Source organism: Schistocerca piceifrons, chromosome X, assembly GCF_021461385.2.
Source record: "Schistocerca piceifrons isolate TAMUIC-IGC-003096 chromosome X, iqSchPice1.1, whole genome shotgun sequence".
Lineage (NCBI taxonomy): Eukaryota > Metazoa > Arthropoda > Insecta > Orthoptera > Acrididae > Schistocerca > Schistocerca piceifrons.
The window spans coordinates 798,983,427-799,008,785 of record NC_060149.1 but is presented as its reverse complement, the minus strand read 5'-3'; the positions used below and the strand labels follow the sequence as shown (position 1 = coordinate 799,008,785).

General features: G+C 38.0%; 1 protein-coding gene across 1 annotated transcript in view; it reads left to right on the top strand.

Moving 5' to 3' along the window:
* Window positions 1-25,359, top strand: part of LOC124722710 (Down syndrome cell adhesion molecule-like protein Dscam2) — a 382,068-nt gene that overhangs the window by 253,947 nt on the left and 102,762 nt on the right. Inside the window, exons 13-14 of the mRNA XM_047247846.1 lie at window positions 5,263-5,441; window positions 5,563-5,712. Of these exons, the coding sequence (XP_047103802.1) occupies window positions 5,263-5,441; window positions 5,563-5,712 (329 nt within the window). The remainder of the gene's footprint in view (window positions 1-5,262; window positions 5,442-5,562; window positions 5,713-25,359) is intronic.

Here is a 25,359-nt window from a genome sequence, read left to right as displayed (position 1 = left end):
ACATTCCCTGAACATTGATTCTGAATTCTGAAAATACACAGTGTTACTGAATTTCAACACCTCTTATTAACCCAGCCTCTGACTAAAAAGTATCTGAATTTCACAATTGCCAGTTTTGTTCTTTGATTTCATACTGTGAACAATAGCAGCATGTATTATCCATGTAACTGTTGCTGTGCAGGTTATGTAGCTTCATACTCACAGATTCAGACATCAGTGAACAGCTTCTCCAAATTGTTTCAGTATCTTACACAAACATATGTAGCTACAGTGTGGACATATCTGCAATGTAGACCTGCAATTGTGCATAGAGATACCTGTGGAGATGTTGGATTTCATCTTTGTAGATAATCTTTCTCATTATTTCCACCTCTCGTCACAGTTGGTTGAGGGGTGTTGCTGGTAATGCAGATGGGACCGAATTCCCTTCTGTCATATGTAACAAGCACTAATTGAGAGATGTATCTGATGAGTCCATTGGATACAGTAGGAAGTGTGCCAATGGGAATTACCCTACTGGAAGATCACATCCCCCTGAAGTTCTAAAACAACAAAATAAATGGGTACATCCTCCAAATTTCAGTGTTCCAACAATAAAAGAACAGGAGTATACACTCATTGTAGGTACTATGTTACATCCATTCAACAAAAATTTACATAACAAGTTCAATGGGCAAAATGTTAGCCATTCCATTAAAAGAGTACACTGGTTTCTATGGAGCACTGTAGTTGGTGTAAAACTATTACCAGGCTCCACCACTGACATATATCATGGCAGTGAAGTTGTGTGTATGTGCCAATCAGTTGTACAAATCATCGCAGTAAGATGGTCAGTGTGGATGTAAGACAGAATGGCAGGAAGGAGCCATCATATTTGACCATGTCCATGACTGCATAATGAATGAAGAAGAGAGCCTGGAAGGAGAGTGGAGTTGGAGAGAGGTGTCTGCTCGAAGAGCAACAGGAGAAGGACCCTTTGTGGGAGCTGGAGGCGGACAGATAAAGCTGCAGTTGCATCCATTTGAGGTGTCATGGTGAAGGTCTATGCAGTTGGCTACATTGGACAATGAAGGATCCTGCTGTGCAAAGTGACAAGACAAGGAGAGCTGTCCACTGAGGAGAGTCATCAAAGTGCCTGGATGCCAGGGAGCATCTGTCATTTGTCCTTCACATGATGTACATATACCTTATGGAAGCATCCATAATAACCATCCAATTTGTGTCCTGAAGGGGCTCACTGAAGTGGAAGAGGAGCTGATATCCTGGTGCCAGTGGCTTATGTCCTGGTGGGGAAGGAGATGGTGGGGCACCACCATCAGCCACCTCTGAGATCTGGATGTGGGCACTTGAATTGTGGACACAGAAATTCAGACACTGGAAAAGATCAAGGCCCAAAATATTAAGTGACATAAGTGAGTGCATGACAAGAAACTGTGCTATCAGGCTGACTGAACTCTAATGTGTGTGAATATGACAACTACCACAAAGTGCCACTTCATGGTTATCGTAGTTCTTGAGAGTGCCACAAGAAAACAGTTGTGAGGAAGTGATTAAAGCCTAAGCGTCTACTTTATTAATAGCCTTGAAAGACACAACATCTATTTGAAATTTAACAATATGTCCATCAATGTTCAAATCTGTGAACAGTGCATTGCCAAAATATTTGAGAACTGAGACCACTTATGTGGAACAGGAGAACAAATAGTTTTACCATCAGCCACAGTATGTGTAAGAGAATATATAGCAGAACAAACACTGAGAGTGATATCACCATTAGAACTCCATAACTGAATACGATACACCTTATTTTCAAGGTCATCAGTATAAGAACCAGTTTCCCAAGCCTGAGGGGCTGAGTCACATAGAAACACCAGGTTGCCTGTAACACTGGAAGGATTGGTGTGGCACAGCTTTTGTGAACATGCTTCAGCTTTGTTATCCTGTTTGTGGCAAAATAGGCATCAAAAATGATAAGACAGCCTGTCATTGTGGATGACGCACTGGATGCAAGATTTGATGGGCAGTGACAGATCACCAGAAGGAGGCGAGTCCTGGTTCTGTGGCATTGCCTAAGGTAATGGTGGTGAGTGACCAGCCGATGAAGTGGAACCTGGGTCCCAAGGTGTAGCAGTGTAGCATGATGTCTAGATCGTGGACAACCAGCAGAAGGTGGTGGGAGACGGGGGAGGGGGGGGGGGGGGGCGTCCTGAGGTATGGTCCAAAGTCTCAGTGTCTGGCTTTGATGACCCAACCAATGACCGTCAGCTATGGAAGAATACTGGAAACTCATGTGAAACATGTCAGATCATCACATGAAAATGCCTGTGCGGAGTTTTGAGGTTGTGCAAATGCATGCACCATTGATAACCATTCATTTAATGAGTAGTTTCTCAGGCTGAGGAGGTCATTCTAGAGCCCTGAGTCCAGAGCATGAACAAGCAGCATGTCTCTGACTGTGGAATCTGCATAAGGCAGGGCACAGTTTGTATTTCCATGTGTAAACTGACAGTTGTGGGCTAAGTCTTGCAAGGAGGAAATTCTTTCAGTATATGATTGTCCAGATTGTTTAAAAGTATGTTTATAAGTGGCATGCTACCACCACAGGAAGGTTATCCTGAAAATGTGTACCTAGTTTATACATTACATCTGTATAATGCAATTCATTTGGTTACTTACCTGGAAAAAGTTCCTTTACAGGTTCAGACACAGGAGAACCAATGGTGGACAAGAAAAATGCACACTTTGTTACATCATCATAACGTCCATAAATAGTGAAATGTTATTCCAAGTGGGCCACATAGCAGATCTACTGGTGCCCTGCCAGGTCAAGTGCTTGGGGTGGGTGCTGAATGCAACATGGTTGAAAACAACCATGAAGTCTAAGAACTTAGTTGCAACTACTGTATGCCATTCTATGTGCACATGATCACAAACAAGCTGTCTGTCCACATGAATGGCCACCACCAAGCTGTGGCCAAGAGAGCTGGAACATACACTTGCCAGGCATGATGCACAACATGATGTGCTGGACTTCCAAAACTGCTTCACAGGCTGTACCATCTGTATTCTTGCTACTGACAATAGTGTCTTTGCAATGTGTAGGTGGGAACTCCCTGTGCAACATATCCTTTACTTCCATAATCCTTCTGGCATCAAACTTTGCTGGTCCCTGTTCTCCACCAGCTTCTATCCTCTTTACTGCTCACACTTCAACCTCACACATGTCTTCTACCCTCCTCCCCCCCCCCCTGCCCCACCAGCACACGTGCATAGTCCTATTTCCTCCTCTCTGCTTCTCTCTCTCCCCCCCCCCCCCTGCTCCCTAGCACAGCCTCCTGATATTACGCCCAGCAGAGTCTTGTCCCCATTGCATCCTGTCACACTTCCACAGCAGCATTACAGCATCTTCCGTCAATCCTGCTGTGCTGTCCCTCCCCTTCCCTTCTCCACCTCATCCATTTTCAGTACCCCCACTACCCATCCCAGCTGAGATCACTACTCACCCTAGTGGGGCCACGGCACCGGAGGCAACAGTGGTCGAATGTGCAAGAGCAAGTATGAAAGTGTGTGTGTATTGCTTCATCTGATGAAGGACTTTGTCTGGCAGCTAAAAAACACCCAATTGCTTACTTTTATATGTGCTTGTCCTCTGCTCAATGGCTCATCTATGTAATGAGTAGCAGTCTATTCTATTTCATATTGTTATTCCATCCCTGATTTTCCATTGTTTATTGCAAGTGGACCTTTTTATAAATAATCTTTAACAATTTTAAAAGAATAGGAATATCTGTACTAAAAGAAAAATTACCTTCATTTCTTGTCACAAAAGATTCAGTGTGTGGTAAATGATTTGTAATTAAAAACTGATAGCACTTTTAACACAAAAGATGTAGATTTTTACTTTTGTTATGAAATATGAAGTATGGTCATTAGAAACATGGATAATTTCAAAGACTAATAAATTCATTTTTAAATTAAATTTAAAGTATTTAGGAATCTATAAATGTGCAACATTTATTCATAAAAAAGGTGAAGTTGTGATCAATCCATAGTGCCTTACTAGGTATGGTCCTGTTAGAGGTGCTATGCCATTGCCTTCCTCTGATCATTGAACTGGCTTTCCCCAGACAGGACGTGTGTGTGTGTGTGTGTGTATGTGTGTGTGTGTGTGTGTGTGTGTGTGTGTGTGTGTGTGTGTGTGTGTGTCAAATCAGAGTTAACTTAAGCAATTTTTTTCACTCTTCTGTCCATTCCATTACTATACTTCCAGTTTCAAAAACATAACTTAATACTGGTACTGATATTTACATACAATAAAGACACTTATGAGCTCTTCACTTTTTTTATCAATTTACTCTTGGTGTAGAAAACATTTCTGCATATGAAGGATGTTATGATCACTTTACATTTACATTATGTTGTAGTTCCTGATCATCAGGATTGCTTATTACTGTAATGAAATAACCAGAAGCAGATACTCACATCCAAGATATTAGTTCTCATACATAGACTATTGTAAAAATAACTCCAAATGGTTCTGTATAACAGACAGAGTGAATGGTGGTTATTCCAAATAATATGGACTGTTGCTGCAGGAAACTTTATTGTGTTCACAACCATATATAGCTTAAAGTGATTCCATGGCACAAAACAGAGTGAGATAGCTCAGGTGTTAAGAGACTGCAGTCACATTCAGGAGGACCAAGGCTCAAATACTCATTTGGACATCCATATTTATGTTTCTTCTGGTTTCCTAAAATTTCTTAAGACAAATTACATGATTGTTATTTCGAAAAATACACAGTTTATGTGATTCCTCTTACCTCTCCAATCTAAGCTTGTGCTACATCTGTAATGATTTCCTTATTAACAGGATGTTAAATACTAATTTTCCTCCTTTGTTTGTTTCACTGCACAAAGAGAGACAGTTTATAGTGTTTCATTTATTACTGGAATGCTCTGAAGATCCATTTCAATAACATGCTAAAAGTATTAAATATAATTTGATATACTTCTACTCAGTAACACTGGAATTATATCTTAGCATTTCAAAACTAATTTCAGATGTCAGTAAGAAGTCACTAGAAATTTAATATTTTTAGTTGCAGTCTACAGTAACTGTCACAAGTAGCCAGGTACTGGACCTTTCAGTTACTGAATTTGCAGATTCTGAAGATTAATTTTCCATGGTAGATTTTAAAATGCACAGTAATGTTTTCATGACAGACTACAACATCTATATCTGGTGCATTTGTATTTCAGTTCAAGCAGACAGACAAGTTACACTTACACAACTGTCAGTGAAAAGGGATCTGGGCCATATAGCACAGTACTTAGTGGCCTTAAGAAGTACAGAAAATATGGTGTTGTTGTCCAAGCATTTAATGAAAAAGGCCCAGGTCCAATGTCACCAGAGATAATAGCACAGACTCTAGAAGATGGTGAGTAAACATAGTATTTTAACAATATTTCAAGACAGATATGGAAGCAAAGAATGTCACATTTCTGCAGTACTTTGGTTTCTTATTAGTATATATGTTCATGAGCCTGACATTTTTTCAGTACCAAGTGCTGCTCCTCTGGACATTAAATGTGCAGCTAAAGGACCACAAGTAATATTCCTTACTTGGCAGCCACCACCCCTCTTCTCACAAAATGGGCTAATACAAGGATATAAAGTATATTATGAAAATATGAATGAATGGCCCCCAGGTAAGCTTAGCAAGAAAAAAATACCTTTGTTTTGGAAATGGTAGTCCAAGTTATTTATTAAACTCTATACTATTTCCTTCTCATGTGATTTTGTATTTGTGCTATAAGCTAAGCAACCAAACATATGTTTAATGCCAAATTACACCTCACAGGAATTCAGGGTAAGATGCCTGTTATAAAATTTCTGCACTTTCTTTTCATCTTCAATGCAAAGCATAGCACTCTGTCAGTGCTCTTAGTGATAAATACAGGGTGTACATAAAGTCCGGGAACACTTTCAGTTATTTATTGCACAAGAACCAAACATTGTACAGATATCATACATATAACGTTTTGAAGAGAAACCCTGAAAGTTTTTTTCATGTATACTTCCACAGTGTAGTTTGGTAATTTGCCAGTAGTCAGTGCTAGTCACAAATGTGGAAATTTCAGGTATAGAGCAAGCTTTCTGTGTTTTGGAGTTTCACAAAAACAAGTGTGCTGCAGCTGTTCAACGGATGTTTAGAACCAAGTACAGTAAGAAGCCACCAACAAGGAAGGCTATTTACCACTGGCACAACAAGTTCATTATGACGGATTGCTTATGCCTGGCAAAGAGAAGCAGACGTACCAGTGTGAGTGAAGTAAATGTGGAGTGGGTATGAGAGACATTCATAAGGAGTCCAAAGAAACTGGTGCATCATGCCTCCCATGAACTCAAAATGGCTCCAATGACAGTGTGGAAAGTCCTGCAACAGGAGCTATCTATGAAAACATTCAAATTGGAGGCTAGTTCTTCTGCTGTCAATGACGACAACAAAGACAAATGTTTTGAGTTTTGTTCGCAGTTGCAACAATTGAATGATGACATTGTTGATTGTTTAATTTTTAATGACAGTCACTTTTCACACTAATGCGAAAGTGAACAGCCATAACTGTCGAATCTGGGGTACAAAGAATCCACATGAATGCATTGAATTTGACCATGATTCCCCAAAGGTGAATGTTTTTTGTGCCTTGTCACATCAAAAATCGTATGAGCCATTCTTCTTCGCTGAGGGCACTATCATGGGATATTCCTACTTGGACATGTTGCAGCAATGGCTGATGCCTCAAATGCAATCGGACTCTCTGTTCATCTTTCAGCAGGATGGGGCTCCACCCCATTTTCATCCTGAAGTTTGTGGGTACTTGAACACGGAGCTGCCACATCTATGGATTGGCCGTGCTACAGAAGGGGACAGTTGTTTCATGAAATGGCCTCCCCAATCACCATATCTCATTCCATTTGACTTTTTTTCTGTGGGGACACATTAAAGATCTTGTGTATGTACCGCCTCTACCATGTGATGTAGCAGATCTGCGGGAGAGAATATGGGAAGCAACTGTCACAGTCGATGATGCCATGCTGGGACGGGTATGGCAAGAATTCAGTTACTGTATTGACATCTGCTGGGTCACTCAGGGTTTGCATATCGAATGTTTGTAAAAAAACTTCCAGAGTTTCTCTTCAAATTACAGTATGTATGACATCTGTTTATTTATTTATTTAGCAGCTTATGATGTACATCTATGGAGTAAGTCCTAGTACATATTTGCTTTGTCAGTTTTCCAATAAAATACATTACTTTTACTGATTCTAACTATAGTTTTGCTAAGATAACTAATAAATTTTAACCACAACATTTCTGGAAATTAACATCATAGTTAAAAAATTTTTTGATACTGTAAACGGAACAGATTTTATGAAGCATTCATAATCTATGTACCTAAATTACAGAACATTTAATTGCAATAATTCTATGCTATGGGTCCATCATTTTATATATACAGTATAATACATTCACGTAGCACATACATATTCTAGATCCCATTTTGTTTACATTCATAAAAAAATTTAACAGCTATAATACCATAGAGAAGCAAAATCTTTAGATAAAACAATGCTGTTAAGAAGTTAACACATTTTACTTTTTTTTTTTTCTCTATACTTGTGTAAATTTTTCTTTTAGTGTACTATGTCTGTTTGCTTCAGTTATTTTCATTTGAAAGAAATTCTCTGATTGAATATCAAGGGGTTTCTAATAGCAGTTGTTTGATTGACTGTTTAAACTTATCCTTTGATTTGGCATTAGTGATGTGTGGTGGTAAAGAGTTTTACAACTTTACTGCCATGTAACCACTGCTTCTCTACATCGAGTTGTGTTATGCTGCAGAATTCTTAATTTCTTGGTGTTTCTGGTACAATGTTTAGTTCTTGTGCAATAAATAATTGAAAGTGTTCCTGGACTTTATATACACCCTGTATTATTATTGACACCTGATATAGTTCTTTATTATTACATTCTCATGTATTTTATTTACTATTTGCAATTACTGATGTGCTTGGATGTGATTGTGTGGCTTTGCATCTAGCTGTAACATTTATAGTTTTCTTTCACTTGACTCTGCTATTTGTAGTAACTAGTGTACTGGCAGTGGTTAAGCAGTTTTGCAACCACCTATTGTTCTTAATCAAGGCACTAGATAAATTACATTTTGTTGTAATTCTGTACAGAAAAGCCTGCTGTGCCCACTGACTAGGAAGAAACAGATTATTTATCAGTATCTTCTAATAATTTCCATTCTGTAACTTGTAGACAAACAGATGCAGGCAGCTATGTGGTGAATAATGATGCACTTCATAAAATATTTATGCTGGACTGATAGGCTTTCCTACTGCTGTTTCAGGTGTTGGTATTTAAAGTGATTTTAAAGAAATCTCTCAAAAAATATAACAATGACAAATATATAAAGGAAGACTGATTAATGAAGACAGCATTAAGATCTTTAATTTCACGTTAAAAAATGTAAATTTGGGGAAACAAATATTTCTGTAGGTGTAAAATTCAACACATTCTTGTCTAATTATAAATACTATTATGGTATCTCATTCCTTCTGAAAGTTAAAATTTACAAAAAAGCAAAGGTATGAGAAACAAATGGAATCAAGAAGTCATCAGAAAGTCTCTGAATGCTACACAAATATGCAAAGCAGAAAACTGCTTTGAAACAATATGTGAAATGCTGTAGACAAAAATAAAGGGAAGTTATTGTAGCAACAAAGACACAGTACAATGATTCAGAAAGGGGAAAAATGAAATCAATGTGGAAAATTATAAATAATAATCATCCAGGCAAACATAACAAAGCAAGTAATAATTTCACCATAAAACACAGAAATGAGAAATAATGATCTGCTTCTAATAGCTGATATATTTAATGGTCATTATATTAATGCAGCTCAAAACCTAATCAAAAGTAAATACAGGGTGATTTTTTTCCACCATGTACAAACTCTTAGGTACTAATCAATGACAGGACACAGAACAAAAAAGATCTAATGAACTTACATCCAGAAATGCATGGTTTCCATGCTAGAGTCCATTTATTCAGTCATACTTTGTTACAGAGGCTTCAGTCTAATATATGCTCTTGGTTTCCTCTTTGAGGGTGGTTCTGTTCCTCGTACGTCATGCCCTAGTGCCCTCTCCTGCCATAGTAATTGATAATGTTGTGTCCGATCCACTTCTCTTGCTGACTCACCTTGTAGTCGATATGATAAAGTGCTGTACAAAATGGTTCCATATTTGAATCGAGAGTTTGCTGACATGGTGTTTACTTATGGAAAGGCAAATGGCCATGGGCGACTGGAAGCAAGGTTGTATCAGGAGACCTACCCCACCAACAACAACCACAGCATTCAATGTTTGCAACAACAGTGTATCACTGTTTGTCTGAGACAAGGTAGTTTCAGGAAGCAGGAAAGCATGAAAGACATACCCGAAATGTTCTGACACGAGTCTTGGAGGAAAATGTGATTAAAATTGTGGAAAGCATCCACCATGTCAGTACCAGGCAGTTGGCCTGCCAGTACAGGGTAAGCCAGATGACCATGTGGAACATTCTCCATGACAACTGTTATTCAGTTTATCACTTACAGCATGTGCAGGGTTACTAGGAACAGACTATCCACATCAGGAGTAGTTTTGTCACTGGTTTGTCCACCGGGCAACCATGATTCCGGGATTTGTGTCATCCATCCTATGCACAGATGAGGGCCACCTCTACGCAGTGTGGTATCTTCATCTTTCATAACAGTCACTCTGGGATAGTATGCAGAACCCTAGTGGTATGGTGACAGCTAACCATCAGTGTTGGTATAGCCAGAAGGTGTGGGCCAGGATAATAGATGACCGTATTTTGGGACCAGTCTTCCTTCCACATCACCTAACAGTTCGGAACACATCTCAATCATGTCTTGTTCCAGTTGCATGGCCTGCTCATTCACTGGATCTCAACCCATGTGATTTCTGGTTATGGGGCCATCTTAAAAGTATCGTGTGTGGAGAGCCCATTCCACATGTGGAGACACTGGAGCGGTGTATTTGTACTGCCTTTGGCACTGTTCAGATGGAGTATGGCTGATGTGAACATGAGACAGAACATGCTACGGCATGTACACACGTGTTGAGGCACATGGAAACTATTTTCAACACATGCCGTAATTGTGGCTGCATGGTACAGTGTGTATTAGACCACAGTCTTTGTAACAATGTATGACTGAATAAATGGTCTTTAGCATGGAAACCATGCATTTCCAGACATAATTTCATTAGCCCTTGTTTGTTCCATATCCTCTCATTGATCAATCCCTAGAGTTTGTACACCCTGGGTAATCATATAATAAATGTAGAAATTCCAATAAGTTAAAGGACAATATACTTATGTCCAGCAAAACCCAAAGAATTAAATACACTATCAGTAAACTAAAGAATAAACTAACATAAGGATTTGATGGCAGCCCAGAAAAAATTATTAAATATAGTGCTGGTAATATGTCTCCCAACTTGTTGACATAACTAATGACTTCTTTGCAACAAAAGTGATTCCAAGTAGATTTAAGCTATCAACAGTATTAATAGTTTATAAAAGCAAAGACAAGTCTTACATCAGAAACTTCAGACCATTATTGCTGTTATGATACCATATCATACAATACAATATGATATTACAGTGCCTGTGTTATCGTGAATTATGACGCAGTGTTCTTTTGCACATGCATGCAGCACTCATGCTAAGCGGAAAATCCAGGTTAGGGTCCCGGTCCATCATAAATTTTCATTGTTGTCATTTCATTATACAGCTGATGGCTGTCCATATTTGCAACTGCAAATACATTTCATGTATTTTATAATGGCTATAGTCACCACAGTGCCTGTTGTTTTAGACATGCATGCGGGTCCAAAGGAATATTGCATCATAATTTGGAATAAGTGTTTAGCCATTGACACCGGGCAAGTGACTTTCAAGTAAAATCTCTACCCTGAACAGGAATATGTAAAGATGAATGTATGAACACAGGTTGTAGATACATGGTTTGACAACATATGGACGTTTGGGTCTGGCCACGAGTCATGCTCAGATAGCCAAATGGTATTTCATGTATATATTATCACTGTTGTCTGTATTTTCAAAAATAATTGGAAGAATAATATATGGTAGATTGTGTGTATTGTGTGTGTATTGAAACTGGGGACCCAGAAACGACAGAGAGGCTTTGTCCTGCCGTAGCCCTCAGTGGTAGAGTAATTATGGTGTACACGTATGATTAGACAGTGTTGCACAGTAATCGCTGACATAGTGTAACTGAGGCAGAATAAGGGGAATCAGCCCACGTTCACCGAGGCAGATGGAAAGCCACCTTAAAAACCATCCACAGGCTGGCCGGCACACCGGACCTTGACACAAATCCAATGGGTGGATTCATGCCAGGGACTGGCATGTCTTCTCACTCGGGAAGAGTTCTTGTTAATGCACAGAATTGTTGCAGAAAAGGAAAATCAATTTCAAAGAGCTCTCTTCAATTTCCTAAAAGTTGTTTTATTGCCATAGATGATAAAGAACTAAACTGAGGTTTATTTTTGGGCCTTTCCAAAACTTTTGGCCCTGCAACTCGTCATCTACTACTTTTAAAACTATGTACCTATGGTGTCTGTGGTGTTTTCTATGAGTGGCTCAAGTCATATTTATCTGATAGGAAGCAAAGGGTGGAAATTTGTCAAGAAAATAAAGTGTACCATCCTGATTACAAAAAAAGTTAATTATTGGGTGCCCCAGGATTCAGTATTGGGTCCATTGTTCTTCTTTGTTTTAATTGCAGATGATACCACCTTCTTTGTTGAACAAAATGATAATTATGAGTTGTGGCAAAAAATTGACCTGTATGGATGAACTTCAACCACATGAGAAATAAAACATGAACCAACATAAAGGTTACGCTAGGGAGCAGCCAAATTCAGCCAAAGAATCATTAAAAAAAATTTTTTAGGATTATGGGTGGATGAACAGTTAAGATGGGAAAAATATGTAGAAATGCTTAATAAAAAGTTAAGCAAGTACTGTTACATATTAAGAACCCTTAAAAATTGCTGCAATGCTGAAGCAGTGTTAAGTGATTATTATACCTACATGCATAGTCTACAAAGGTAACATACGGTATACTGTTCTGGGGAAATACCACTTTTGCAAAACAGTCATTTACTCTTACAAGAATACGTGTTTCATTAAGACTCTTCAAGGAGAATCAAAATTATGGAACAGAGAGTAGGGATGACTTTCATAAGGAATGTAGACACAGAAGCAATATATCAGGACAGTATATCATATAAACCAAAGATTCTCATCAATGCATTGCCAGATAAGACTGAAATAAAATACCAAACTTTAATACATTTAAAAGCAAACTAAAAGATCTACTAATAATTCACATCTTCTATAACACTAATGTATGGGGACAATGACCTGCAATGGTTGATGTTGCATCTGTAATCAGAGCAACAAAGGGTGGAATTTTATATCTTTGTTTTCAGTTGTTTGTTCAGTCCATTCTTGGAATGTGCCTTAAACTTGGTGTCTGATATTTATATTAATAAAGTGATTTAATTGTGTTATAACAGTTTGTGGCTACTTATCCACATGGAATTTCCCACTCTGATAATGTGTAACAAGCTAATTGAATTCTCAGAACTTCAGTAACATACATCATTACAGTCCTGTCAAACAATGGATCATGAAACACAGAAATTGCGTCGAGATTAAATACTATCAGCTATAGGTCCCAGGCTACTGGGACCTTTCACCCAACCAGATACTGTTTTTAGTGGATTAAAAGGTGTGATGAATGACATGAAGCAGAATATTTGTGAGGTGAAAAGTGAAAGTGATTATCTTTCTTGTCTCCCACTGGTGGACAACCACATGGAACATGTACAATGAATTAGTGTGCCACTAACCTTTGATCTTATTGTCTTCATAATTGAGATGGATCAAACTATCCATGTTCATGTACCCGAACCAGATTTTCATGTGAAATTTCACCACCAAGAGTACACCCCATATGCATTCCATTGCACTTCCAGGCCAGAAATTAAGTAGACAAACCTGTTTCTTCCACCACATGGAACCCGTCGACATGGGCTACATGAGAAAAATTATGGTTTTATCTCCTGCACTGTGCATGATCAATGGGGTTCCAAATAGTAACACCCCTGGATAACATAACCTTGTGCCAAACAGACATAATTTCAGTGATGTTCCTACACCACAACATTCATAATCTAAACTGTTATTAGTTCAACCTCAGTTTGACATCATGCAGACCTAACTACCCACAACATTGTCATTGACATGTTGCAACTTTCTGCTTTGTCATGCAATATTGGTGACTACATGTTTATCATCAGTGATGTCATCCAATCATCTCTGATCATTCACAAGTGTGAATTGGCAAACGCAGCTTTACTGCAACACTTGTCCAAATTGCTGGAGCAAGAAGTTCATCAGCTGATTTGTACAGAAAAGATAAATGGCAGAACACTATCCTAGTTTTGGTGACATCTGTGGGAATTATGCCTGACAATGCATTGTAGATGATGTGGTAAAGCAAGTTACCTCCTCTAATCCAAGTTTCTTTGATTTCAAATGAGGGTGAAACACATGAGAACAAACTACAAGTCGCCAACCAGATTTTTTCACTTTTGGATCAATGTCATCACGACATAGAAGCCAACATTGACCTAAAGCAGCAGCAGCCATTATACACCTTGTCACAGTTGTGACTCCCTGTTGAGAGAGAACTTAAAAAAATGTGTGATTGTGTTTTAAGTTCAATTTGGCTCATCAGATCTTGTCTAGAGGCCAAACACACACTACAGAAAAATAGGTCCCTTTATGATGATTTCAAGTTTGTAATGTACTAGCAGACCTGTTAGCTGTATTCTAATTAAATTAAAGTAGCTGGAGTTGGATGTCACCAATAACACTAGGTGACACATAAAACTTGTTTAAATTGCTCTTTTTTACTTAATAACAATAGTTTGATAGTGCCACTAATTATCACTATCACTTCAGCAGCAACAGTTTACCAGACAAACTTAAATTTTTGCTAACCAGTTGCAAAAACTGTTGTAATGGTTCCTAAGTCTGAACATACTTCCCAACACAACTTTATGGCTTGATTTTAATGCACTTGCATGAGTATTCCAAGCTGAGATAAGCCCAGTGATTTCTCAAGGATCTAACAATTCAACCACATGGAAATGTTTGTAATGGCAGTATATTCTCAATAAAAGCAAAGTTTGGAACCACCACAGTTCAGGAAACACAGTTCTTTGCAAACAGGTATGCCTGGACTCTCGAGTTCCCAACCAAAATACCGAATTCACTTAAACGGAAACAGACATCAAAAACCATCTGGACTCTATCAGGTCACAGCTCAGAGTCCACTAATAATCTGAAACAGAAATGTCTAGCCTCTCTGGATTCTCTATTCCTGTCAACATTAGTTCCCGGCTAAACTTTTGATATCCCTTCCATACCTTTCAGAATGTCTGCTGTTGGCTTACAGCTTCTGTGTGTCTCCAATCATGTAATTTCATCATAGTGCCATTCAGTATGATACAAATCTGTACAACTGTGAGCCAATTGGCCAACATTAACCACTATGCTCATGTATAGAAGAAACAGAGCACCTTGAATGACTAGAGATAGGACATTCACATTCACAGGACTTGTACATGAGTATGTTCTCCAGAAATGATTAGCATTTGAACCATGTTGGCCTGCAGGTTCAAGGTCAACATCAGTATCGCAGCACAACACAACATACCGGTAAAATGTGCCTGTGACTCTCGTTGTTACCATAAACTGAAGGTAATGGATCAGTGTTACTTGAGCAGACATGCAGCATGCCTCGCAGATGTATGCATGGACAATACCATCAAATATGTGAATTTGAAAGAGGGCGCATTATTGGCATGTGAGAATGTGATGCATCCATTTGGGAAATTTCTGCTTGTGTGGCATGAAATGTTTCATAAATGCAACGGGTGTGTGCAGAATGGTTCATGGAAGGCTGTAGAACATGGTAAGATGTGTCAGTTTGCACTACCCAGCCACCCCCCAAGGAGATCGACACCTCATCCGAATGGCATTGCAGGACAGATCTGCATCCTCCTTGGCTCTGGTGCAACAATGGAACACATCGTACACTATAAGGAGTGACAGTCCATCGCCTTTTATTACAGCATGGGTTATGTGTGCATCATCCACTTTTCTGCCTACCTTTGACGAATGTGCAGAAATATTCTAGATGGAAATAGTGTATGGGATAATGCCACTGGGGACAGGAATAGCATCAGATAGTGTTTTCAGATCAATCCAGGTTTTGTTTGTTTAAAAATAATAGCCACATTTTGGTTTGCTTTTCAGCAAGACAATGTATGATCACATGTTGCTGCATGAACACACACCTTCCTGGTGTCACAGAATGTCAGCCTTTTGCCCTGACCTGCCAGATGATCAGACTTGTCACCAATTGAAAATATATGAGACATGGTGAAATGACGGGGGCAGCACTGTGACCCAATGCCAGACACCACTAATGAACTTTAGAACCCACACTGATGATCATCCCATCTGTGGCATTTAACAAACGTGCAAACAATTGCCTAGGTAACTAACACACAGTGCCAGATTTCTACTCTCCAGCTGAGAAAGCGTACGACCATCAGGAGCATTTGAGGAGACAATGTCCCTTCGACAGGGCCTTAGCAATGCCTGACGATGTATGTTGCTAAGCACTCGACACACACCATGAAGTGTTGATGAGAAGACTATTCAAACTATGTTGCTCACCTTATGTTAAACAGTCCTGTGGCATTTTGCTATAACTAATTTATACACTTAAAAACTTAACCACTATTCTTTGTCTGTGTAGTATTTGTCCATCACTGTGTCGCAATTGTGTAACTAAGATTATACAAATAGAGGATTATTAGTCTTCATTTAAAATTAAAGTACATAAATCATGACCCTCCAAAAGCTACTGTGTGCATCAATAATAAATTTAAAAAACCTGATTTCTTAACAGTGACAAACTATGAGTAAAATAATATTAATTCTGTCATTTCTCCCTGTACAAGTTTTGAAATGAACCAAAAGTGTATTACATACAGCAAACATTAAAATTACACTAAATGTGAGTTGGTTCATCAGCAAGCATAAAGTAATACATCTTTTAATTTGCAAATATGTTTAGTAACAGTGGCTTAATGAATCATGTTTTGTTTTGTTTACCAGATTGCTCATAAATCCACCATTGCATTTGTAAATAACAATGCAAAAAGAAATCACACTTCACAATAAAAATGATTCTTTTTTGGTGGACCAGATGTAATCCAGTTCACTCTAGTGTCCTGAACCCTGTTGCTCAGTACTAGGATGCAACATACCATCTAGATGCACTCCCATTCATCCAGGCTGCACTGTATTGCAATATTGTGTTTTTTGTCTTGCCAGCCAAGCTCCCAAGACACTTACAGCAGACAAAAACAAATGTTCAGACTAAGAATTTATATGACTAATCCCCTGAATACAAATGGTTAAGGTATTCCTACCTTTTCCTCACTCACCAAGCAGTACATCATTAAAACAACTCAAAGAAATCAATAAAAGACAATAAGGTTGCAATACTTCAGTTAAGAATAAGCACACAGAATTTTCTTTTAACTGCAGTGTACTTGTGACCTTGAGTTGAAAAAAAGCAAGTATACTGGACTGTGTATACTACAGTGTTCACTGCTCTGAAATAACAGTAACATAAATATATGCAAGTGAGAGACCAAACTAACTCACAAATAATTCCCGGATTTGCTCTGTTAATTATAAATGTCGCAGTGCTACCAATTTTTAATCAGACAGTGCCATCACCACCCCTTTCATGCCAGGACATTGGTATGCCTTTTAACAAATACGTTTACATGCAAATGATACTGTTATTATGTACAACCCTTCACCATTTGTACATCACTTACCACACACATGTACACTCTTTGGTACAGCTATAGTAAAGTACCTAAAAACTAAAACAATTACCATCATTGATATATTATCTGTACACATGACAGAAAATACACACATACATAATAAATGCAATATCTCACCTGAAACAAAACAAAAAGCACTATATACTCAACTTCACACTCTAATGTTAATTTTATCTCTAAATTTGCTTGTTGTGTGTGTTATACGTAATATGCCTCCTTTATTGCTCACAGACTAAACATTACATTATTTCCAGACAATATACCCTTAAATTGCACATACTCCCTGTTCAACCCATTGTTGAACTATATTAATTTTTCCAGCCATTTTAGTCACACTTTCTTTGGTCAGGAACTACATACCAAGCACTACATTTGTTGTCAAACCTGTGATCACTATAAAATTCTCCACAAATAATTTCCCATTTATAAGAAATTCAAGCACAACCTCTCTTTTGATTGGCTTACTGAGCTGACCCATAGCATTGTTAAATTTTACACTTGTTACAGGAAACTCCTCCAGTTTGTTATCATGCAATCCCTTAAGATAGTTGTAGCTGCTGTCACTCAACCCACTATCAATGAAGGCTTCCACACATTCAACATATACATTCACATCAATAACTGGTTTCATTTTATCTAAACTTTTTCCTTGTCTTTCATCCTGCAAATCATTCTCCACATCCTTTAAACATTTACTCTGCATACTGTTAAAATTCATGTAACATAAAGGTTCTACATCTTTGTGATCCTCAAAAATTTCCATAAATGCATCATTATATTCCTTAGGTATCTTTATCTTTAATAGACCCCTAGCAAACCTAAATTTCTCCACCTTCTCCCACTCTTTAGCATTTATGCACCCATAAAATTTTCCTTTATCATTCCAGTCATTCAGCCTTCCCCATCCAGCCATTACACAATTCATTGTCCAGTACAAGGTGGCTTTCATCTTCTATAAACAAATGATTCTGCATGTCACTCGTCTCAAATATCTCACCACCAACAACAATTGACAATTCCTCACCTGTATTGGGCTCCACAAAATCTGCAATACCACTTTGTGCTTTCTCTTATGCCTCTAAACCATTAACATTGCAGGGAGCTCTAATACTTCACATCTCTCAGTATTAATTATTGCTGACCTTCACATCATCACTATTACCCTCAAAAATGGCCTTGCTTGTTTCCATACCTGCATCATTAACCTTTTGGTGCTACTGATATGGTCATCATTATTACAACACACATGTTCATTTATGCAAGTTTCACAAGCTGCGACATTGTCATGAATAAAACAGTGACTCATATATAAAATAAATTTCCTTTACTTTACGTCTATGGTCACAAACTTTTTGTTAACAGATTACCAGTATCAGTCCATAATGACCATCTTCAGACCTGTAGCAAGATATAGGAAAAACATAAATACAATATCAGATTGTCAACAGCTTAAAACAATAAAATAGACTATAATGAAAAGTACTTCTGACATACATGTACATTTGTGCACTTTAAGTATGAAGAGGCATACCTGTTTTATAAAAACAATGTCCTAATGTACTGCAACCATAGTGGCAGCATCAAATGTTTAATGCAAAATCAGCACCAGCATCATAAAATGTACTGGTATATAAATAACAGCATATGCACAAGTCATGTTGTCAGCAGCACTACTGTTCAAAACAAAACAAACTACCGTACAGTAGCCATAAAATGTTTGTGTTGTAAGTTCACCAGATGTCACTACTGTAGGCATACACAAGTCTTCAATGATTAATTGAACAGAATAAAATAAAGGGGGGGGGGGATACAATCAGTAAAGTCTGTAATGGGCTTATAAGGTGTAAGAGGCATTACAGTAATAAAAAGCAATGAAACAGAATATGACAGAAGTTAGATTATTAAAAACAGGAAGAGTTCAGAGAACAATAACTAACATATGCTCGAGTGCCAATATTCTAGAAAATGACATAAGTAATAAACAGCTTTCGTAGTGCATGGAACTATAAAGCAAATAGCTAAAGAAGCCACAATGAGAGAAAATATACTGCTGCATGTAATCTGTACCCTCTGTTAGTGCTTACAACACAAACATCTTGTGGCTACTGTATGGCAGTTTGTTTTGAACAGCAGTGCTGCTGACAACATGACTCATGCATATGCTGTTATTTATATACCAGTACATTTGATGATGCTTGTGCTGATTTTGCATTAAACATTTGATGATGCCACTATGGCTGCAGTACATTAGGACATTGTTTTTATAAAACGGGTATGCCTCTTCATACTTAAAGTGCACAAATGTACATGTATGCCAGTAGTACTTTTCTTTATAGTCTATTTTATTGTTTTAAGCTGTAGACAATCTGCTAGTGTATTTATGTTTTTTCATATTTTGCTGCAGATCTGAAGATGGTCTTTATAGACCGAAACCGGTGATATGTTGACGAAAATTTTGTGACCATAGATGTAAAGTAAAGGAAATTTATTCATTTATGCAAGGTTACTCCACATCACACATACACATATTTCTGTTATCAAAGCTAACAATGCCAGTGGTATCACATTTGTTTCAATTTTCCTTTGGTCCATGCCATTCAAGTAACCTTCCAATGTGAAGATCATCATTCATATCAATATTTGGACCTTTCTTGCCTTTATTCATAATTTTTCTGCTGTTATATCTGTGTACATCATCCCAGAGCTCTGTTTGCCAAGAGTGCTGCCATGGTAGACATATTAAGTTCTATTTTTTTCTTTGTTCATCAAACACATTACCTTAACCGCTGGTCCATTTCTTTGCCAATATTGACAAGCCAATGTGTACCTTAGATGAGACCCAAGCCTAGTTTTTTGATTAATTACTATCAATCTCTCTCTGTTGTGGAACATCACTTATTTCCACTTTCTGATTCTCCATCTCCATAAAATTTCTGATATTCAATCAATCAAACTGTCACCAATTCTACTGAAAAAACCCTTGATTTCTATTAGCTGAAAACTGCTTATGTTCCCACACACCATCCTGTATTTTCTTCCCTCACACTTGAACAGTTATTATCACTGTTTTATTGTTGATTGTCCTTACAACAAAATGCCTGACCCAACTTCTCTATGTAATCCGATAATGATTCAGTAGAATCATTTGGACTGTGAATCAAATTCCACCAGATTCAGATTCGGATTCTTTATTAGTCATTCAGCATTATTACATGCAATAGCCTTCGTCAGTTCACTTAACCTATTAATTTTACAAAATAAATTTTTATATATTTAAGTTGATATAGGGCATTTCTAAAAATTCTTCTAATGAATAGAATGGATTAGTTAACAAGAAGTTATGAACATTGTCTTTAAATAATTTGTCAGGCTTGATTGATCCATTTTTAGACAATTTGTTATATCTTTTAATTGCCATATACTTATGACTATTGTTAGTTTTAGCTAATCTATTTTGTGGCAACAGCAGAAAAGTACACGTTCTTGTATAGTAGCCATGCCTTTCATTTGTTACACTAAATTAGGTAGTTCAGCAAGTATGTAGTTAACACTGTCAAGAATATATAAATTAATTACTGTTAAAATTCTATATTTAATGAACAATGGTTTACAATGTGTTCTATTATCTACCTTAGCCATTACTCTGATTGCTTTCTTCTGGATCACCATAATTTCATTTATTTTTCTGCTGTTTCCCCAGAGTATTAACCCATTCCTTAAAACAGATTGAAAAAAGGCAAAGTACGCTGTCCTTACGTACTCAAATGTCACACAACACATCAGTCTCTTCAACAAATATATAACTCTTGACAACCTAACCACTATGTGATCAACATGAGAGTTCCATGTTAGACTGTTGTCAAGTACAATACCTAAAAACTTTGCCTTTTGTTTTTCTGGGTCTTTTCCTCGTTTAATAGCAGACCATTGGCATTAAACCATAATGTTGCATTTTCTTTTGCCAATTTCATATCACTTACAAGGTTATCAAGTACATGGTTTACAGATAGAAAAGTTGTCATCTGCGTACCTATATGTCTTTACATATATATTTCCTGGTAAGTCATGTATGTGTACAAGGAAAAGAAGTGGTCCCAATTTAGATCCCTGTGGCACTCCGTGTTGAACCTCGAGTATGTTTGACAGATGACTTCCTGAACTCACCACCTGTTTCCTTTTGTTGAGGTATGATTTGATGAGTTTTAAACTTTTATCACATATTCCATAGTACTCAAGTTTAGAGAGCAGAAGTGAGTGGTCAACACAGTCAAAAGCTTTGCTCAGATCGCATAAGGTTACCTGTGTGTGCGCATGGTCCTCAAATGCTGCTAGAATGTCTCTGACTAAGAGCTCTATGGCATGTATAGCTGACCTTCCTTTTCTGTAACCAAACTGTGATGCACTTAACAACCATTTAGTTCTAGGTACTCATACATCTGCTTATATATTATGCCTTCAAAGACTTTTCCTAGTACTGGAATTAGTGAAATTGGTTTGTAGTTTGCAGGATCTGATTTGACACCCTTCTTAAAGACTGGAGTTACCTTGGATAGTTTGAGAGGATCAGGAAAAAACCCTTCTATGAGACACAGGTTTATAGAATACCAGAGTAACTCAGATAGAGATTTTTTAAAGTGCAAATCTCAGTTAACATCCTCAGCAGTCTGTCGAGGTGGACTAGTTTGTGCAATTCATTCTGGCAAAAACACACATTGTTTCCTTACCACTCTTGTAGATAGGCCTGCTTAAAAACTCTTTTTGCAATCTAATCTGCTTAGTCTCACTCCAATATTTATTAAAAGATAACTTTTCAGGAACACTATAATTAACAAATGAATTGGCACCTTGATTGGCCCAAGTTTGTGCAGAACCCTCTGATTGTGACTTCACAAATTTAATTTTCAATTTGTGTGACATTCTCTCGACAAAATGATCTCAAAAGAGAGAGAGAGAGAGAGAGAGAGAGAGAGAGAGAGAGAGATCAACAGTTTGATACCTGTTGTCACCTGAAAATAGTTTAGACACTTGTCCTGGCAGGGTAGGTTGGACATGATATATACAAAACTTACTAGTTTCCATGGCCTTGACACAATTTATAGTTTGCAGCCAAAACCATTAGTTTGAGCTTCCACAGCATGTTAGAATTCAGATTTCACATACATAACATTGCTGCTAAGGCCGTCAAGGGAAAATTTGACTTCTCTTCTTCAGTTGTCACACTACAACCTGTTCTCCTTCATATCCTCCCCCAAATTCCCTTAGACTATCACGAACCAGTCAGAAAACTTCTTTTCAACCTTTGCAAATCTAAGTTCCAATCCATGGAATTTTGTGTTCATATTTCCTTCAGTATTTTCAATTTTTATTACAATTTCCCCAAACTTAACTTCAAATTGTGAATCTGACTATCCCAATTTATTTGAAATCAGCTGCCACAGATTGGTCTCTATTGGAGCCTCTACACTCAAAAGGGCCTGCAGGCTCACGAGCTTCCTGCTCTGGTCCACAGCCACCTGTCAATTTTTTATTCTGGTCTTCCATGGTTGACAGTACAATCATAGTCTCATAATACACAAAATTTTCAGTTTCTGCCTGTACTTAGCAATGTTAAGAAGTTCTTGAGGTCACCTACTGTGTGCACAGATGCAACCCTCTGGACTCGCACGTTGGAGAGGTCCGGGCACTGTCAGTAAGACGCAATGTCTCCTATGCTGCAGACTCATACCCAGAATGGCCTTATAGCAGCACTGACTGCAGTGATGCATTGTCTCGTGGTGCTGACATGATGACTGCAGGCAGCTATGTGATGTCTCAAACAACTTATATTTTGCCTGCAGCATTGCAGCGTCTCAGGAGGTTAATCAGTGTCTGCTGTCTCTCACTAAACTTTTATTTACTGTCATCCCAGCTCTCCAAGCTACTACCCACAGGACTGCTTACTAAAATTTCACCATATCCCAGTTCAGAGTCCCCATTTTCAGGCTATGACATCTTGTCAAGAACCACACTTCTTTCTTGGAGGGGAACTTAAATGTCTGATTGCATTTTATGTAAAATTGGGCTCATCAGATTTATTCTAGAGGTCAAACACACACCACTGCAAAACAGTTATCTTCATGATGATCTTGAGTTTGTAATATACAAGTAGACCTACTATCTGTGTTATAATTAAATTAAAGTACCTGGAGTTGGATTTCACCAATAAAAATAGGTGACACAAAAAACTTGTGTAAATTGCTCTTGTTTACTTAATAACAATAGGTTATCAGTGGCACTGATTATCTCTGTTACCTCAGCAGCAGCCAATTACCAGACAAACTTATAAGTCTTGTTCATAGTTTGGAAAAAAAACTGCTGTAATGGTTTATTAGTCTGACAACACTTTACAACACAACTTTATGGCATGGATATAATGCCACTTGCATAAGTATTCTGAGCTGAGATAAACGCAGTGAATGCTCAAAGGGCCAACTGTTCATCCACATGGAAATCATCATAATGACAATATACTCTTGTAAAAGCAAAGTTCAGAATTAACACAGTTGAGAAACACAGCTTTTTACAAACAGATATATCTGAACTCTTGAGTCACTGACCAGAATCCCCAGTTCACTTGTATGGAAATAGACATGAAAAGCTGTCTGGACTCTCTCAAGTCCCAGACTGAAGTCCACTAATAATCTGAAACAGCAACATCTAGATCTCACTACAGCCCCCAACTGAAGACCCCTAATCCTGTCAACATCAATGCCCAGCTTATAACTTTTGATAACCTGCCACACATTTCAGAATATCTGCTATTGGCAGACTGCTTCTGTGTGTCTCCCACCATGTAATTTCATCATAGTACCATGCATGCAACAATATACAAATGTGTGCAACTGTGAACCAATTGGCCAACATTAACAACTATAATCAAACAAAAGTTATATTATAAATATTTAAATACAGATTTTAATGACACCAGACACAACGTATTTCCTAGGCCTAATCTATTAATTTGAATTATTCCATTACCATTTCTTACTTGTGCCATAGGATCAAGTAAATAAATGTTTTCCACATTTCTCCTATAGACACTGCCATTCATGTGTGATTTGATATGATAGTTGATTGAAAAAGCAAAAGAGGAACAATCAGTCTAATGCTGTTTGCACCAACATTTTTTAATCTTATGATGGTGGTCAATCTCAACCAAAGACAACAATATATACAGTGGATCTTCTGAAAGTGATACAAGACAGATTGAACCCCTGGTGACAATCCCTTCTCAGGGCTTAACAAATACACAACAATACAGGTAACAAATACACAGTGGCAGCTTCCCACTCTTGGGCTGAAAAAGCGTGCAACCATGTCGAACATTTGAAGAGACAATATCCCTTTGCAAACCCTTTTAAAAACACATGCTTTTGTAGCATCTTGCCACCCCATAGCGTCTAACAATTCACAGTATGCTTACAGTGGAACCAGCTATGTAACTAATAGTGAATGCCACTTTCCAACACCTTTGCCTTGAAAAGCATTGACCAGCACTTCCTAGGAGAAGAGACAATCTCTTTTGTATCACATTTTAAGACACTCTACCCACCAGCAGCTGGACTGCACAAAGCTTGCCACATACCAGTGGGTGAGTGACACTGGCAAGTTTCTGCCCTGGCCCACTGGCATAGTGGGAATCTTGTCCCAGCTAGCAGTGCTTGATGATACACCACACTAAGTGCTTGGCACTCCATCCCCTGCTCCTGCCCATATACAGTACAAAACACCAATGTCAGACCTTTAGTGACCTCTCAGAGCAACCGTCAGGTAAAATGAGATGAATGCATCTGGAGCTGTGCTAGGCAGACCAGCTTCTGGCTGGTGTCACTCAGGTTTCCAACCAAAGATGGCAGATGGCTCACTGGTATCAATTTCTTGCACATTTTACAGCAGCGGCTTACAAGTACACTACACCATGCTGATACCCAAACAGCAATCATGACCTCTGATAGGTGTCATGGGTCACAATAAGATGCAAGAACGCCTACATCTTGAGCATGTGAGCAAATCCAGTTTGCCTCAGTTTTTCGAGGATGGTGACTGATTATACATTTTTACATAAATATAAATCAATAGTTTCTCATTAACTCAGGCTCTGAAATAAGAACAATCCTGGGACAGCTGCTCTGTCTTATACCTGGGGTTCCCTTCTACAGCTTTGGATGGTAAATGAAACATCTATTAGGCTCTATGGTACTAC